Source organism: Aptenodytes patagonicus, chromosome 5 (assembly GCF_965638725.1).
Source record: "Aptenodytes patagonicus chromosome 5, bAptPat1.pri.cur, whole genome shotgun sequence".
Taxonomy (NCBI): Eukaryota; Metazoa; Chordata; class Aves; order Sphenisciformes; family Spheniscidae; genus Aptenodytes; species Aptenodytes patagonicus.
The window spans coordinates 64826330-64845289 of NC_134953.1; the positions used below are offsets into that span (position 1 = coordinate 64826330).

An 18960-nucleotide genomic window follows, 5' to 3' on the forward strand; every position below is an offset into this window, starting at 1 on the left:
CACCCTCCTTATTCCAATTACTAAGATGCCTCTTAAGATTTCCAAATGAAATCATATTAAAATTCACCAAATTCTTATTCAAATAAAACAAACATACCCTGAACAACAAGAAATCAAAAATCTTTCAGAACTCCTCTTAAAAAAATGAGCAGACCTTGCAGATAACATACTCCTGGTTAACACACAATTATGCTAACGCATCCAGCAGGAGCCCTGCTGACCTCAGGCCCTGTTCAGATACAGGGGCTTGTGGACAGGGTGGGACCCAGGCCATCCCAGCTGTCCTGCTCAAAACCCATACATTACATTTTGCTTAGATGTCAATAGGCAACCAGAAAAATGGCAGATTAGCTATTACTAGGCAGAAATGTCCTAGCAGCCTAAACGCATAAGAACAGCTTACTTGAGCACTAAAAAAGACAGTAACTTGGTTATTTTGACCGTTCTATTGTCTAGCTTTCCCTTACGATACTCAGTAGTCATAGGTAGACTCTTTAAACTTAGAGCTGGATCCACTCCATCCATGTGTTTCACCTCAGAGAAGGAGAACTTGGTGACAGAAGTGACATTGTGTCATTATTAAAACTAATATATCACCTAAGCATCCCTGACCGCTGGGGCATTCAGCCTAGGTGTCCTGGTCCAGACTGGTATCAAAACACATGGCTCCTACCACAGCCAGAATGGCTACATATGGCTGCAGAGCTTCTTGATAACCACAAAGAACATCAGACAAATAACATTCATTTTTGCATATAGCAAAGACTAACAATAGAAATTAAACTCAACAATTTCTACCCCAGTGAGCATCTACATTTGTGAACACTTCTTTCAGTAGTTGGGTAATGACAGGCACAGACAATAAAAAAGGATTCTAAAAATACACTACTTTTTCCCCGGATTAGCGTGTCTACAGTTAAATATAAACTGTGCTCTATAAATTATCAAACACAATGTCAAATTCTGAAGTGCACTCCGGAATCTCTCACAGAGCACACGAAATACAGAATGATAATTTTGTCCCGGCCCACTTGGTCTAAAGAACAATATGCTACTGTGCTAGATCATGGTTAGTTCCCATCAATGGTCACACTAAAAATGGCCACAGCCACCACCGTAGTTGCACACTACATTTTTCAGGACCCTCTGCATCAAGCAAGGAGATTAATTCCCTGAACAGCTGCTCTCACAGGAAGGGAATCGACAGCAACACTGCCACAGTATAGCTGGCACACGCATATTAGGAAGAATTTCCAGCATTCACGCTTTCTGCTAAAAATCAACTTCCCCCTACTCATCTACTGCCAGTAGCTTCATTTGGAACAAAGATATACAGGGAACGGTATTAGAACTATTTTTATTTAAGGAGCATTTGTTTACATGCATTATTACTTCTACGGTGTCGTGACTGTGCCTTCTGCTCTACAGAAATAACAGGATGAGTCTTTGCCCACAAGTTCTTCTGCACATAGTAAAGCAAAGAGTCACTGACCACCATTTGAAGATCAAGAATGACCCGTAGAAGATGAATATTAGTACAGCAATTAACAGTCACATTTATAAACCCTTTAATCAAGTAGAAAACCAAATACCCCCAAATATCTCCGATCCCAAATGCAGAATGCATTAACACTTCACCACAGTGTAGTGACTTAAACATGGGTTATTTCATGCCGTTGAGTCATGAATTTTCTATTATCTAACATCAAACTGCTGATGGCTATGGGAGTCTACATGTCAGTTTAGAAGGACTGAGAAAAGGTATGGCCTCCTCCCCAGATTAGCATTCAACTCAGTAAAAAGGTTCATTAGTATTTTGCCTGTGTGGTTTATAACAACTGTCTCAAACCAGAACTACTATAAACAGGTTGACTTCTACACACCTTAAGCACATCATAGACATCAAGAGTTTAAATTAATCCATGTATTAAACAAAAAAGTCCCCAATGTGAAATCTTCTGAGGAAGTTTAGTCTAGCAATAAAAATTCTTAAAGTCAAATATCAGTTTTGCTTTTAATAGCAGTAGAGAAACATGGACTTCTGGCAACTGTCCTGACCTGCAGCAGGAGAGACAAGGGGACAGACTCGCTTCCTGGAATTCCATGTCATCGCTGGGCAATTAGACATAACATTACAAGAGGAGTCAGATCTACCTTAAATTATAAATTGTGAGTATTGCTATCTTTGCTAGTTTTCCAGTATGCAATAATGAGATATTCATAAGGGGAGGAAAAATAAGAAGGACAAGCTTCCCCTCACATCTCTACAAAAGCTTTTCAGTAGCACTCAACCTGGGAGTAAATACTTCCCCGTGCTCGGAAAAACAATCGGCTACTCCAAACGAGCACGCATGCAATTATAGGCCAACACACAGGGCCCAAGCACAGTGCAGTTACCTGCTCCAGCAGCAATCTTTTCGTCTCTACATGGAGGGTCAGATGGGATGTTGTCACCAAATGTCCCCTCAGGAAGCAAAAAACCAGAGGGAGCTGTTTGGTTTTCCTTCCACGGCTCAGTGAACGCACCCGGGTACACAGCAGAGTGGCTGGATCTGAAGGACTTATGCTACTGGAAAGGCTCCAGTGGCATCACTGCCCTCTGCCAACACCAAAAATCACTTACGTGGACAGAGGCGCATTACGCATGGAACCTTCTTGAAGCACTGCGAATAGACAGAACCATCTCCCATAGTCATTTGTGTCTATTTTGAAACAAACATACATTATTGTATCACCTTTACCTCTAAGAGTTCTGAATGCTCAGAAGCCAAATACACTACCACCCCGATTCTGAAGAATACTGGCACACGGCTCCAGACTGGGAAAAATACCAACCGTAATGTTTAAGAGCTTTTATAGCAATAAAAAAGTTTAATATTAAAGAATAAAATAAGTGAAACTAAGTATTTTTTTTCCAGAATTCAAGGACATATAATTTCCCATCACAACAGCATCGCTGATGCAATCGCGTGTGCCTTAGCAACAAAGGCATACTACAGAATTTTATATACATCATGACTCTAAATATTGTCAAAGCCAGGCTCGTATTTTACTGTGCAACTAAACCATTTCCAGAGGACGCACAAAGGTTTAGCTATCTTTTTTTTAATTAATTTTTTTCTTAATAGCCTGTCTTTTTGTCCCATTTAATTAACGATTCTTAACTGGTTCGCAGCACCTCCTGACTTTTACAGATTTTCTTCTTCATTGAGGTGCAAGTCCTCACGTAAGACACAGTCAAGGGTAGAACAATAGGTAAGAGACTCTCGGCCTCCTCCCTAGTTTTTGGGGCCCTGAAGAAGTGATAATGCATTAAGAGCTCCAAAACGGTTAGTGAAAACAGATTATAGTGACAGAAAATAAAGATCAACCTAACACTGGTTCTATCGAACTAATTCTTAATGAATTTATGCAAGCAATGTAAATGCTACAAATAAGACAATGTTAGGTAGTTGCAAAAATTAATTGCATTCTTATTATAATCTCATCTGAAAGTATTTCAAACACTGATGTTCTAATGCTATTGCAAACTGTCTGAATACTTAAGTAAACAACAAACAAAAGGTCTCATCTTCAGTGCCCCAAGCTATCATCCAAAACTGGTTATAATTAAAGGTGTGAACAACAGAGTAACAAACCTGCAAAGTCAAGGTTCTGAGAAATTAATGGGCATCACACCACTGCACCAGTTCAAATTTATCACTCATTATCTCCCTGACTAGCACAGTGCTGTTTCACATATTTGTGCCTCCTTCTCTTTCCTCCAAGCCTTTCCTGTCTTTTCTAGATGGCTAATTTTAGACAATTACTGCCTCTGACACATTGAGACCTTTTCTCCCTCCTTTCTTCTTCTTGCTGTAAAACTAGTGACCTACAAAAGCCCCCTGAACCTAAAATATTCCAGTATTTTAGAAAGTAAAGATTGATCATTTGAGGGGAAAAAGCAAGCAAGCAAACAAGTCTTTGAATATCCATTTCTCCATCATCTTCCCTTTACACTATCTCAAATGGTTAAACATACTCAAATGCAAAGGCTAAGGCAAGGTACAGGTCCCCATTAAACACTATTTTTATTAGGATTAAATCTATTATACTTGTTGAATTGAAACGTTACCCTCCTCTTTGCAAAATTCTTTAGAAAATGAAAGATGTGCCTTGCTTTTAAAGTTACTTGGAAGTCCTATGCTGCTAGTAACTGGACATTTACACAAACAATTGGAAAGTATTACATTATGCAAACGCCCTTTCCCTTCTCATACAAACCCCAGCATTTTCCTTAACATCCATTCAAATGAGATGGGAAGATACACACACATAAAAATACATGTATACCCATTTCTTCCTCCATCCTACTCAGAAAGAAAAAGAAAGAGCAAGAGAGGGAGAGGAGTGCAATGGGGGAGGGGTGACTTTCCATCAGATTAGCAAATTTTGCTAAATCTGGCCTATCCTTTACAGAGGTACCATGCTTTTTAACATTGCCTCGCTTGCAAAAAGACTCTTTGCGCCCACTTCTCCCCAAAAACCCCAATGACATTGAAAAAATACTGCATTGCAGTATTTGCCAGTGCATCGGACTGTATCCAGTCAGCTGTCCCACAGACAAACAAATGTACATTTTAATGTGTCCAGGCATGTAAATGAGTTGTCTAGTGGACACAGATTGCCAAAACAGACAAGTGGATTTGTCAAGTTATCTGCATCTCTCTCCCTCTCTCTGTAATATTCTCTGCCACTGCCCATTTCTTGCCTGGGGTGTTTGCTGAAATTTGGAAAGTGCAAGTTCCCAAAGAAAACAACAGATTCCCCTGCCAGAATATGGGATGCAGTCATACTTTATTTCTTTTGAAAAACCTCGGGGTGTGGAGTGGCTCTAGGTTATATACCAACAGTATGACAATTACACACAGAAAATAACCTGCATTTAATTAGTACACTCCCAGCATACCAAGTAGGAATGCTGAGGAAAAAAATTCACTGTAACCTAGAAGATATTATTTAAAAAAAAATTAATACATTAAATATATGTAAGATTAACACAACTGATTTTCTTTCATAGTCACAATATTTAACAGGACCAAATAAAGATGAAGACTATTCCAAACCCATTCAAATGGGATTTTTAAGTATACCCCTTCCAGCTCATTGTAACCATCCTTTGTCACAACAGCTCGGGCTCACTTTGAGAGCGCTCAAAAAGGTAAAATTAATAAAGAGGAAGAAAGCAAAGGAGGCAACCAAGCCAGTCAACAGTGGAGAGGCATCCCTGTATCTAACATGGGAACTTGATTAGTAGAGTACATGGGGATAGGATTTTGAACTCATGGCTGGTATTCACCTTGCATCAATATTCCATTGTAAAATTTCATCCTTTCTGACTAGTAGTTCACCACGACAACAATTTTTTAAAAAATTGTCATGTCTAAGACAACTACATTTTTTCGTCTGAACAGAAAGAGGTTTTAACATTTTAATCTTTATTATCCGTAGCAGTCTGAATTAAATTTCACTAACTTAATAGCTATTTTTCTATATGAGGATCTACAATGCAATCTTTTATATGCAAAAATAAAATGTCACTATGTACATGCAGGCTGTATTCATTAATATAATCTTAAAACAAAGAAAAGAGGAAGATTGGGGCAGGAACACGTGCGCCATAAAACAAGGATTACATTATTTTTAAGTCTTTGTAGAAACACCAAATTGAACAGAAAATGAAAATGTAACTACTAGCTGATGACTCTTAAAACAAACAATGCAGCTGTGTATAATAAAAGGCACCCTTATTTATTGTCATGACTAAGTTAACAGATTTAGAACACAGTATCTCTGTTTTAGACAGAAGAAAAATTATTTTACTCTCACGTACAACTACAATGCATGTCAGAATACATCTCTCTGCACATGCACAGGCTGTAAAATACAGAAATTTACACATGCACACACACCCCCCTCAAGATTCCCCCCCCACTGTAAAGCAGTGCAGTTTTCAGAGGGCCAATTACTTCACAGAAAGGATTGCAGCAGAAGCAATACTTAAAACAAAGCAAATTAAAAGGGGGATTTAATGTCTTTTTATTCATATTGAAACTAAGCACTACCATTCCTGCTTGAATTTGCATTCAAAGTAATCCTGCATCAGAGAAAGGTATAAAGTAAAAATATCTGAAAATCTGAAGACAGGAAGAAAGGCGTGTTCTATATTCTTGCTTTGCTTCTCTTGTGCCTCCTCATGTGTGATAGATAAGCATTTTCTGGGCAACCACATTTTTATATCTTTTACGCTACCGTCTATCACTTTCTAGTCTACTATGCTTTTTTAACACTTCTAGCACCAGTAGCCTTGCTTAAAGATGCACTTCTGCTATTTCCCATTATTGTTTGCCACTACAATAAGAAACAGTCACAATTAGCAAAATATTCAGCTACAGTTTAAAAAGTAAAGTTGCCACAAGGAGCCTGGCATTGTAAGTGGCTATTGCTCCAGCAGATATATAGTAGACTGGCTAAAGGTGGGGCTGGAGGCGAAGAGAAGAATAATCTCACTATTTTTGTAAATTTCACTCAGCACATAAACCCTAGGATATGGTGAACTCCCCTGAACTGATTATTCTGCCATATAACCATCTGATTTTGTAAAAATACCAATATCACTTAACACAAAATCACTGCTTAGGGTAAATTCATTCTACCTACTGTTCTCATAGGGACATTTGCTGGAAAATTCTAAGAAATGATTTGCAGAAGCTATCAGCTGTGGGAGTTCACTATTATACCTCTGTCAACTTCATTCAATATAATTTACATTTTTTTTTTTACTGCCTCACAGGATTCCTTGCAATTTTTTGCACGTACAATTTCACAGCAGGGAGGGGGAAGGAGAAAAAAAGAAAGATAACCCTCTTTTGCAGAAGAGAAAGAACAGATGCTTAAAACCAGATTTCTAGAAATCACTGTAAGCCTGAGCCAGAAATGTAATTAACACCTATTTATAAAGAATAATTAAAGTTGTGACTGCCACAAAGAACAGCAGAGATAATCGAGGTAGCCCCTGTTTTTTTTTAGATTTTTTTTTTTTTTTTTACACTGTTTGCAGTATTCCCACATGATTGCCACCTGCTCCCCCACTCAGCTTCCCCTATGCTCGTTTCCCCGGCAACCTTTCATTGGCTTTTCCTCCCAGCTATCGCTTTCAGTTCGGCTGCTCAGTCTAATCTTATTTGTTTTACACCCATCAAAACAAGCAGCTAGACAAAGACAATCCTGTAAGAATGGGAAAAGACCGTCGCTTTGTTTCCCCGGTTATAATAAATATCCACGGCAAAAGTCTGCAAAACGTTAAATTAAGGGAAAGCGGGAGGGGGGGGACACCCACACCCCCCAGCATCCCGTGGGGCTGGCAGGAGGGATGGGTATTGTGCGGGTTTGGTCCCAGCCCCCACCCCGGGTCGCCCCGCTCGGCACAGCCCAAAGTCCCCGGCAGTTGTATTTGATCATGCCATTTTGCACAATCTGTAAGGAAAGCACAAAAGAGGGGACGAGACAAGCACGTCCGGGCTCCTCTGCCAGGAGAATATAGTCTAAAAATAGAAATACTATTTTTCACATAAATGGCTTTGACTTCTCCCGGCATTTAAAAAGCACAGAACAACACGGCTCCCCCCCAGCCCCCACCCCGACACAAAAAACACACCCTTCCATCCACCCATCCATCCATCCTCCACAGCACCGGCTCCATAGGAAACGCAATACCTGAATTTCAGAGGCGATTATTAGGTTTGTATTTAAGGCTCGTGTAATACAGAAGGAGATTAAAAGGCATCATCGGCTGCCTGATCCGCCAGGCACATGCGGTACAATGACACCGTGACTGTCAGCAGAGACCATCCTCGCTCGACTGAAATGCAACGTTCAATGGAAACGCCGTGAAGTGCCATCACAGTTAGATACATTAAATAGATATATAGATATATATACACACAGGCAGACATATCCCGCAAAAAATAAACAAGGCTCTCTAATTTTATTTTATGACTCACGATCTGCCGCCCCGAACAAAAGAATTCGCGAGGCACGCGAGAAGCGAGACAAAACCCCACGAGCAGGCTCTCCCCGTTCACTTACCATTTTCAAGCCATTCCACTCCATCTGTGATCACAAAGATGGACCCTTACAGCCCCTCACAGAGTCAAAAGCAAAAAGAGCGTTATGTAAAAGCTGACATTCCTTCTTACAGCGCTGCTGCCCAACGATGCAACAAAATCGACATATACTAGGCGCTGCAACACATACAAGCCTCCTCCTCTTTTTATGAGGTCATGACAGGAAACTCTTTGAAATACAATATGCAGCATTTACTGAAGCTCATATAAATCACCCTCTTTTAAAATTACCATACCTATTGCGCAGTCCACCAAAAGAAAATTACCAATCTCGAGGCTTTTTTTCCACCACCCTCCCCCCCCCCAGGATTTTGCTCTGCATTTGTATCTCCAAAATGTCAATGTGGAAATTAACTCCCCCCCACCACCACTTAAAAAAGCCTCTTCTTCCTTTCGCATTTCAGTTAGCCACATACCAGCCTTGCATTAGAAATGAGCTTTTTTTCTTTATTCTGAGAGAAATCGCAATTACCTTAAAATGACAAAGTACATCCTTTATTAAAGGATACGCACACATTAAATATGAAAGAGAGAGCAAGAGAGAGAGGGAAAGAGAAGGGGGGGGAAGGGAGAGATCATGTACAAACAAATCAGTAGCAGAAAGCTAAATTCATGTGAAAACACAGACTGAGAACGATGCAGATTTGGGGAAAATCTGTATGTTAGCTTCTATATCTACCTCTACATAAACCCGCTACAATCAGATTTTAAATCTACTAATACCTACCATAACCATTCTTAATGGCAAATATTGGGTCTTGAAAGGCTTCAACTCTTCTACAGATTTGCTAAGGTTTCAGGGAATTATTTTTATTATTATTTTTTAAAGATCCACAAAGCACAGTGCTAGACGTTTGTGCAGCGAGAATAATTAATAATAATAATAATAATAGTAAATATTATATTATTTTTTCTTTTTTTAAAAATCAGGTACCGCTGTCCCCGTGCGGCAGCCCCCGGCGGCGGGCGGAGCGGCGCGGAGCCCTGCTGGAACTGGCTGGCGGCGTCTCCCCTTTACATCCATTTATGGGACCATCTGTCAGCGGCGGGCGGGCGCTGATTGGCCGCCGCCGCGCGGGGAGGCGTTGCGACATCAGGTGCTATTGAAATTAGCCGCTGCCAGATTGACAATGTTAATGATTTGGTGACCTCTACAACAACAGAGACCAGATTTCTGAACTGCTGCTTGTGTCTAGTAATTAAGGCCCGGTTGAAGAAACAACACGCATCCCTGTTTTTTTTTTTTTTTTTACCTCTTCCCACCCCACCGGCGCAGGAGCCCTTGGCCACAGCGATGTCATACCTCGGCCATGCTTCAGTGCCTACGTCTTCTTACCTCCTGCATGCCCGGCTCCCAGGTCCGGCGTATTTTAACTACCTTATCTTTTTCGACAGTTGCTTTCCGGAGAAATGCATATTTAATGATCTGCCTCTAGGCTTAAAGGCACAACAAAAGCACTTCGACGTGCATTTAAAGCTGCATTTATTTTCAGGTACTATTGATTTTAATAAGTCAACCCACCTCGCCTTCCTTCGGCCCTGTGAGGTTTTTTAAAATACGCATTTTTAGAAGTGGATTTGATACCGCTGCCACTTGACACTAAGGCACAGCAGACACCCATTTATCAGGGTGCTCCCCCCGAATGACAGTAGTATTTCAGAACTATTTCACCACCTCGCTTCATTATCCTTCAGCTCTACAGGAAATAAAATGACAGCGAACTTTGGGTGTTTAAAAGAAATTTTTTTTTTTCCAGCCTTAGAGAGGAACGTGCTTAACTTAACAATGCACACTCATTAATTCTCCGCTCGCTGCCACTGACAAACTAACAAAACTTCACTTCCAAACAGCAATACTTACCCTCTCCCGACCACAGCAAGTTTATTGAAAATTCTCACAAGTTAAGAAGCATTCATTTCTTTCTTACTTGGAGTTATTTTTCTAAAGCATGTTTTGGCCAAAGTAACAAGGCATGGCATCCTGTAATCGCAACTAACCTTGAATTTATGTTCATCTCAACTAAAGCTACTGAGTATTACTCTATTAACATATGTAGGAGCCATTTAATTTTACCATTCACACATTCATTTCAACAGCCAAATATGTTTTTTAAAAATTCAGTATCATTGCAAGCATTTTTATACATAAGAGCTAAAAACGGAGAAAGCTTGGATGGGCCACATTATAAGCTCACTTAGGTCCTTCCTGGAGAAGGAAAACCTGGCTACAAACCACCAAAACCATTTTAAAAAAATATGTAATCAGATAATCATTGTTCTGGAAGTTTTATTTTTTTTTTAAGTATAAATATGCCCTCCGAACTACTAAGCTCTGAACTGACATTCTGTGCATTTTAAATTTCTTTAAACCATAGACCCACTCAAATACACACACACAGACTAAACACACCAATAAGACATATGAAATATACTAAGCTATAATCTAGCTACAAACAGACCAAGCAAGGAGAAAAACTGCATTTAAAAGACATCATACAATCTATTTGTGGAATGAGCACTGAATTAAGTTAAAATACGAACAATGTAAAAGGCTGCAGAGGATTTCTCTCACCATGCATCTTTTTGAGCACATTTGTAGCTTGGTAAAAACTAGTAAAGATTAAACTAGCTCATAAGATAAATATTCGAGTTAGGAAATCTAAGTGACCTATTAGACTGAACGCATAGGCATCAAAATGCTACAGAGCTAGTACATTACCATACATTCTTGTGCAAATATACAGCGAATATTAAAGTTAGATTTGTAATGCAAATTTTTACTTAAGGTCTCTTCAGGGGTTAATAACACTGAAGAAGGCATCCAGAAATTATTTAAGTCTTTTCAACTTCAGCCTACTTTGTTACTATAAATTCGTTATGCATATCAAAAGATTCAGCCATTTTTCTGAAACAATAATTGCACGCTGCTCCTCTAAAAAATTAGCTATCTTATTCATCTATAAATCCAGGTACTCTGCACACTGACCACTTTCCCAAAAAGCACCCCACACATGCATTCTTTCTGAGGAACACTAAAACAAACGCTCAAACATCCTCAGAGGCCTCTCTCTGTAAAGACAAAGGCAGAATCCTATTGTTGAAAAAGTCAACCTTATTCTCATGTTTCCAATAGTACCATTTATCTTTCAGGGTAAGGGACTGACCACCGCATCACGCTTGTGACATTTGTAAAGCATCAGATTCTCAATACAGTCTCTCCAGCATCAGCCAGCAAGCCCCTGAGCAAAGCATATTTTTAATGCAATCTTCCATCCCCACAAAAAGAAACTTGTCTTAAACAGCTAATCCAATATCAAAATGAAATCACAGGGTTGCTTCCCAGCCCCCCCCCTCCCTCTCCTTACCATAAATGAGCAGTTTCTTGACTCATTAATGACAGTTTCCCTTAAAAGAAGTGATCTCATATCACTGAGCCCCTCTCCACCACGCATACATCCCAAAGGTTGCGGGTATCTTAGCATCAGTAGCCGCTAGCAAGCTCTCTCATACAGAGCCCAGATGGACTATACCAGAAGCCAATTCAGCGTTAATAACTACCTACTCTGTGCAGTTTAGAAGCCTTACGTGGCATAATGTCCTAGGCAACAGCAGCCGATTGAAACCGCAAATAAAAGACAACCCAATTCTCCAAAAGCATCAAAAGGAAAAAAATAATAAATTGAAGAATTATTTTTTTTTAAATCTCTTACTTTCATAAGATTAAACTGAATCCTTCACAAACATATGAAAAAGGAGAAAAAACAGATGCTGCCCAGAAAAAGTGACAAAATATTACCTCATTATTTAACAAAGCAGCATTAAGCGTCCTGCTGATTTCAAACATCTTGCCACAGATTTTGGTTAAGAGAAACAGAAAGAATCCTTTGCAAGCCCTCTGTCTGCAAAGGGTTCTTCAATTTTCGTGCGCACAACAGAATAGTCAATATGTTATTTCCCTAGAGTTCGCACATTAAAACATCTAGTCAGTGAGCTGAATTTTCCCCTTATCACACTGTAGACTCCTGTTATATGTACTGCTCTCTTTGCAAGATTAGCCTGCCCCAAACATGGCTGTTGTTTAAACTATTCTTTAAAGTAACAGTTCACTCCATAACCACCAGGTGGGCAGTGTACACAGATTGAAGTAACCATCTTAAAGATTTTTCTTGGAATAGCTGCTGGTTGTGATATACAGCATAAATCCCCCCTACACTTATCAAGCAGGAGGAAAAAAAATATTTTGCACTGTATTATGCCCTCTCCTCCCCAGAAGCAAGCCTACACACAAAACCCCTAAAATCACTTAACTCTTACCATTGATTTTTTTTTTAAAGGGACCTTAAAATTTATACAGGAGCATTTCATTCAGCAAAAATGAACTAAACGATAAAATCCAATCAGTTCTGAGAACAAAGTGTAATTAAAAGGGAAAGCACACCCATAGAAATGGTCTGTACTGCAGAAGATAAAATTAGCATTAAGTTCAGCATGACAGTGTTCTTTCATGGAAACACAAAATTCAGCATGTAAATAATTCACATGTGGGTAGAGCCTGTTAGAAAATATGAACTATACCTTCAAGCAAATTTGAAGACAACTTGCTACGATACTGCTATGACGTATTTTGGCTTAAATTCATTTATGAAACCACTGTTGCATGCATCAGAGCACAAGACTGAAATACACGGAGAGGATCCAGTTTTCAACAGCACCCAAGTGTCCCAAGTTACCAAACTGTCCCCATTGCTACATGTCTGCAAGCTATTTAAGTATTTTTTTTGCACTTTATTTAAGGTCAAATACCTCAAAGAATACTTCCATTACTATAGGAAATATGAATTCACTCAATGCTCTACAGCAACACCCAGAGGCTTGAATGAGATTGGGATCTTTGTGTTAGGCGCTGCACAAACACATTTGAAAAGTCATTTCATATCAAAGGATTTACAAACAACATTTACAAGATCGAAGCACAAAACAGAGGTGTGAGAAAGAACAATAAACAAAGAGCACCACAAAATGTGGTGCTTACTAGCTAGGATGAATCGCTGGAGAATTAAGGCATCTCTGGCAACTACCTGTGCTAAGGCAGAACCCAAAAGGTTATTTACTGAGGTTAAAGAATAAATGCATTATATGGACAAAAGCTTCTTCAGATTTATCACCTACAAAGTACCATCACCCAATTCTTTCATTTATAGCAATCCTTGCTGAGTAAGTATATGCAGAGTAGTGATTTTCTTTGTTGGCCTTTAACTAATATTAAAGTGATGCAGTAATGACTTAACCTTCTTGAATATGTATTGAGTTTCAAGTCATCCCTTTTTATATGAGGAGAAAGGTTATTTGCATCGATTTCTGTTTGCATGAAATAAGCTTATTTTCTCATTCACCATATGCCTTGAACACTAATTAAAAGTGTCACTTTCTTCTAATGTAAAAACGTAATCGTTTAGTAAATAAGTATTCTTGGCTTTTTGGTCTTTGTGATAATCTATTTAAGGACTTTTTATTTCCAGGTAACTTCAATGCTTTGATTACACTTTAAATCAGAGGAGTGTTTGGTTTTATAAATATAAATCAGTAATTTATTTTTTCAAATAAAAAGAAAAAAATCTAGAAATGCATCTTTAAGGACCCACACTCCTCTTACCCCGAGGCAAATCCATCCAATCAATATGAAACCATTCACATGCCACCATCTGCCAAGCTGTAGAGCAATGTGGCTGGAACAGACCTCTTAAAAAGCAGCAGTGGTCTCATTTTCAGTCTATTAGGGAAGCACCAGAGCTCTCATGTGCAAGGACACAAAACTCCAACTCAGACCCTCTCACACCAGTTTCTCCGTGCACTGCTGCAGAACTCCTGTAATTTTTGCTGCCCGAGTTTTCATGTTAATCAAAGCAAGAGGGAGGAGAAAATGATCAGTAACAGACCTATTTCACTGCAGTACAAAATAAAGAACTCTGATATAATCATATTAGGCTAGAATTAAACAAACCATTGAAATACTGCTGCCTGCAAACTACAACCTGGCATTTTCCATCACCTCATTTTCCACTCTTCCAGAGGACTAAACATTTACATCTAGAACTGTGTTATTCTTTTCCAGGACATTCCTATCATAAAGTTAGTATTTAATTCTGATCAAAGAGTATTTTGTTGTTTGACAGATCGGAGGGTGCAGGTGGATGAGGAACAAAGGAGATGCATGGGAGAGTAAGAGATGGATTTGAACTACAAAATGATTTAATAGAAGACAATGGTCTGGGAAAGGACATTACACAATGCAAGCACTAGGGTTTGCCCTATGCAGTAATTCAAGAACCTCTGCGGAAACTGTCTCCAGTTCAAGATACCACATCAACACTATCTTCAACAACACTGAGCTCACACACAGCCTTTTCATCTGCAGATCTCAGTAATTTAAAATATCCTCCACCACCTATACCACTGGCAAATTCATTGCATGACTAACTAAAAAAGAGCAAAAGAAAAAGGGCACACGAAGGGGTACAAACCCCTTATAAATGTACACAGAGAGAAGAAATGAGTATTTTAAAACCATGATGAAATGACAACAAAATGTAAAAAGCTAAACACACAACTGAGTGATGCTGAAAGTCACAAACTCAGGTGGAAAAGCTAGGGCCAAATTGTTCATGGCACCTAACCCAAAGTCAGACTTCATGAAAGAACAGAAACAAAAACCGATCAGTCCAATTAAGCAGACTGCCCTTCTCTGTACATGTGTGCAGGAGATGGGATGGACCAGCAGGGTAGAGGGAAAAAATGATGGCTAAACAGGTTATTTACCTATACAGTAAGTTTTTTTCTTCCACTGTTATTGAAACACCTTACAATCAAGGGTATATATAAGTAACAACATAGGTTTTTTTTAAACTATTCAGTAGCTAACCAAACAGCCAGCAATACAAAACACCCTACCAACTGCCCCGTGGAAATCAAGGAGCAGGTGATCAAGACTAACATCACATGACACTGAAAACATTCTTCAGGCATCTGCTCTTTAAGGTTAGTGAATTCATGTATTTGAGGAAAAGAAGAGTAGAATTTTTAAGGTTTCACTACAAAATACATACAGTCATGATAATCGAACACTACACACAAAAAAAGGCTGAAATACCATACAATTTTTGAGGAAATAGTAGGTGAAAGATAACTGACATGGTTTGGAGCTTTTATTAGTTTTTTTTTTGTTTGATGATCCTCTTGGGAACACAGGAACCTGTCCCTGCCTCCTCTTCTGCCCCTGCTGTGGACCCCACCGACAAGCTGTACAAGCTCTGCTGCTGATGCAATGTACTATCTGGTGCACCGAGATTCCTCCTGATGCTAGGGAGATTACATATGCCACTGATCTACCTGGAAAAATTATCACCTTTTTGATCTGTGCCCAGAAAGAAAAAAACCAAATAGAGATCCAGCTCCTTAAAGAGGTCTGGAATGGAAAGACACTAGATGCAAAACCAGACAAAAACCCCTCCTATATACTTACAACCCTAAATGAGGAATTTAGATACATCAAGCTTAGGCAAGTAGTCACAGTTCCCACAGAAATCACACTTCAGCTGCTTTTGCACAAATATGCTATTTAATGTTGCTTGCCCACTTTCTTTTTCATGTCTTATGAGATGTGTAATTTGGATGCTGCATAGCTGCTCTAAGTATCGCACACCAATTTTCCGAAGACGTGTATTTGCAAATCCCACTGTGGATACTTATGTTTGAATGCTGGGAGACTGGAACAAAACTCTCCAGGGCACACCAGAGCAGAGGTAACAAAATGAATAGATGTAAATAGCTCTGATGGCAAGAGAAGTCTTAGTGATAGGAACCACATCCTCATTTTCAAAACTGAAAGCTGGGCATCTACACAGATTTAGGCACGCATGTATGTCATGAATAACCTCAGCAAAGGTTTCCTGTGAATGTCGGGTACAGGCCAACCAGGGAGGTGGGCCAACATCTCTGCTACAATGCAAGAAGGGTTTGGAGAAGATGATTCAGCACCTTCCCAGCGTGTCCGAAGGCCAGCAATGTCCTTGGCACCTTGGCGCCAAGCTCCTCTCCTGGCTCCTAACTGATGCTTTGCAAAACACTGCATCTACTCGGTCACACAGTACGTCTTGCCTGGCCAATTTTCAATACATTTTAAAGAACCCATAGTCAGTGCTGCAAGACTGAAAAGCAAAAGGCAGCATACATGCTAGGTGAATATGTTAATACAGCAATAAAATACCAGCAATTCTTTTCCACCTTCCCAGTTCTTTTACTTTTGGCTCAGAAATATGCATTTCAATGCTTTCAGTCCCCTGGTTTTGTTTTCTGGCTTTTAAATTTAGAGATATTAAAACTTGTATTCAACAGACATCCTAAATTCTACAGCTTGCTTTCTTATCACTACAAGCAGGATTCAACCCTACCTACAGAGAGAGTTAACACATTTCTACATTGCTGTCAATTTTGTATGATACAGTTAGCAAAGTTTCAACTGAGCACAAATGAAGACGTTTTCAAAGATTTATGACTGCATTTTTAAAATGTATTTACTTGTAAATAATGAAAGGACCTAGACACTGAAGAAGTCTAGACTTACCAGGGAGATTTACACAAGTTCAGCCATTTTTAATGTGCCTATGTATAAGCACAAAAACCCTCATAAAAAATGTGAACAGGGTCTTTTAACCATCATTGCCTAATTTTAGAAGAGTTGATGGATTTGCTTTAAACCAATCTGTAATACAGTGTACTATACACCTTGCACTCAGGCTAAATATCAATAACAAGAACAAAGATAAAAACCTGAAAGGGGGATTAATGTGCTGATGTTTCCAAGCTTTGAGACAGTGATCAGAAAAAGATCTGGGGAAGAGTGTGAGGTGGCTGGATCAGAAGAGAGGTACAGCAGGAATCAAAGGAGACCGATGAGCAGCATGCAGAAGGGTTGTCTCCTGCAACTTGCAACTACACAGGAAGGATGCAGAACCAGGGAAGATATGAAAGAGAATAAAGACAATAAAAAGTGTCAAGAGCTATTAACTGTCCCAATTACTTCTTGTTAGAACAGCTGGCACTTGCATAGAGTATTTTAGTAACAGTAGGCAGAATATAAATAAGTATTACAATTTCACATATCAAAAAAATCTCACAATCACATCTGGGTCAACCCTATCATGCAACCTATCCCCAAATCCAGTGTGCTTAAAAGGAGAAAAGAAAGTTCAAAACAGCTTAACTAAATAAATCAAGCTTGCCTCATGCTCCAAAGCTTACACTTGTATTTGCAAGTCTCAGGACTTGCAAGAAGCTTCTTGTGTACATCTATTTTATTCTACTCCTTGAGAAATAAGGGTTAAATAAGCTACTCCAACAAGGTACCCCAAAACTCAGGGATAAACAGTTCCCTCATGAACATGGCTCATACAACTCTTTAGTGTATCATTTAGATTACAGAAATGACAATTTTATAGTAATAAGGAGAATAAGGTAAGAGGGTAAAAGGTAGAAAAAACAGAGCAGATGCAATATTTAAGAAAGGACCAATGCTAACTCTGAACCCTCCATAGTGACACACAAGCAGGAAGGGGCTAAAGAAAAGCAACTAAAAAAAAATCTGTGCCTCCTCTTCTTGAACTCTACAGTTCATGGAGCTAGTGTCTTGGGATCTGGAAAACTCTGGTCAGGAAGCCCTAACATTCTCCTACCCAATTCTCAGATTTCCATGTGCATTTATGGTTTTCTTTAAACTCCTCTTTGCAAAATGTCAGACATATCTTAGCAGATGACTTTTAGCTTCCTTTAAAATAGGGCAGATGAAGAACAATGGGTATTTTTAGTGTTTTTTTTTTTAAACAAAGAAACCCATTTAAAATACATTAGTAGCTACAAAAATTGTTTGAAGGCTAAACTTCCTAATAAATAACTTTGGTTACAATTTCTAAGCAATACATATTTGGTCCTTGGGTTTCAAGGGATCTGTACAGCTGAGCTGGAGAAGCTGGCAGGTTAGCACCCAACAGCAAGTTTACTTCTGCTTTGAACTGCCTCTTCCACAGCCACGGGGGAGTTTTCTTCACTACTTCAGACTGACTTTTAACTCAATAGGCAGGCAAAAGAAAGGTGAAGCAGTTGCCAGGCTGCTTTGTTTTTTCCAGTCTGTGGACAAAAACTGTATGTGACAGGATGAGCTCTACCAGTTCTGGGGTAGCACAGATGAATTTACACATCTGCAGGGGAGCTAGTCTCTCCAAATCTCCTTGTACAGGCAGTTATGGGAAATGGTCACTTCCAAGGCACAATTCATCTGTCCTACTCTAGAAATCTTTCAGAGCAAGATAAATCATGCTCTTTACTTTGCTGGCTATGTGTTAAGCAGATCTCCAGTGACAACCAAAGGAGCCTAGCTCAGGTAGGAAGTCCATCTTTGGTCAGACTAATCCCACCATGGGTTGACCAGGTGACCAAGGCGGATGGTCTCCAGTTGATGCTCACCTAAATGCAAGTTTACCTGAACTCCCCTGGGGGCTCTTACCACCACAGGGCGATCTTTGGTGTAACCCAGCATAAGCCGTTCTTAAGTAAGGGTAGCAATTCAAGGAAGGCAAGCTTCAAACAGTCCAGGGAACCAGATCACAGAGACACAATGCCAACACTAAATGCACCTGCAACAGCTACACAAAGCAATTCTTGCAAGACTACACTGGTCTGTATGTGGGAAAAGCTTAACATCTCTGGAAGCATGTAAGCCACATATGCATCCTATCAAAAGAAA

At 39.4% G+C, this 18960-nt stretch overlaps 1 protein-coding gene across 6 annotated transcripts in view; it reads right to left on the minus strand.

Moving 5' to 3' along the window:
• The window catches only part of ELAVL4 (ELAV like RNA binding protein 4), an 84277-nt gene that overhangs the window by 53764 nt on the left and 11553 nt on the right, over positions 1–18960 (minus strand). The window contains exon 1 of one of the 6 annotated variants that reach the window (XM_076340233.1): positions 9502–9512. The exons of 1 other annotated variant lie outside the window; for it this stretch is intronic. In XM_076340233.1, the coding sequence (XP_076196348.1) occupies positions 9502–9510 (9 nt within the window). In that variant the 5' untranslated portion in view covers positions 9511–9512. Of the gene's footprint in view, positions 1–7755; positions 7904–8127; positions 8354–8401; positions 8432–8892; positions 9129–9501; positions 9513–18960 lie in introns of those variants that run through there. 4 more of the 6 variants (XM_076340232.1, XM_076340236.1, XM_076340230.1 and 1 more) reach the window with 4 other exon arrangements.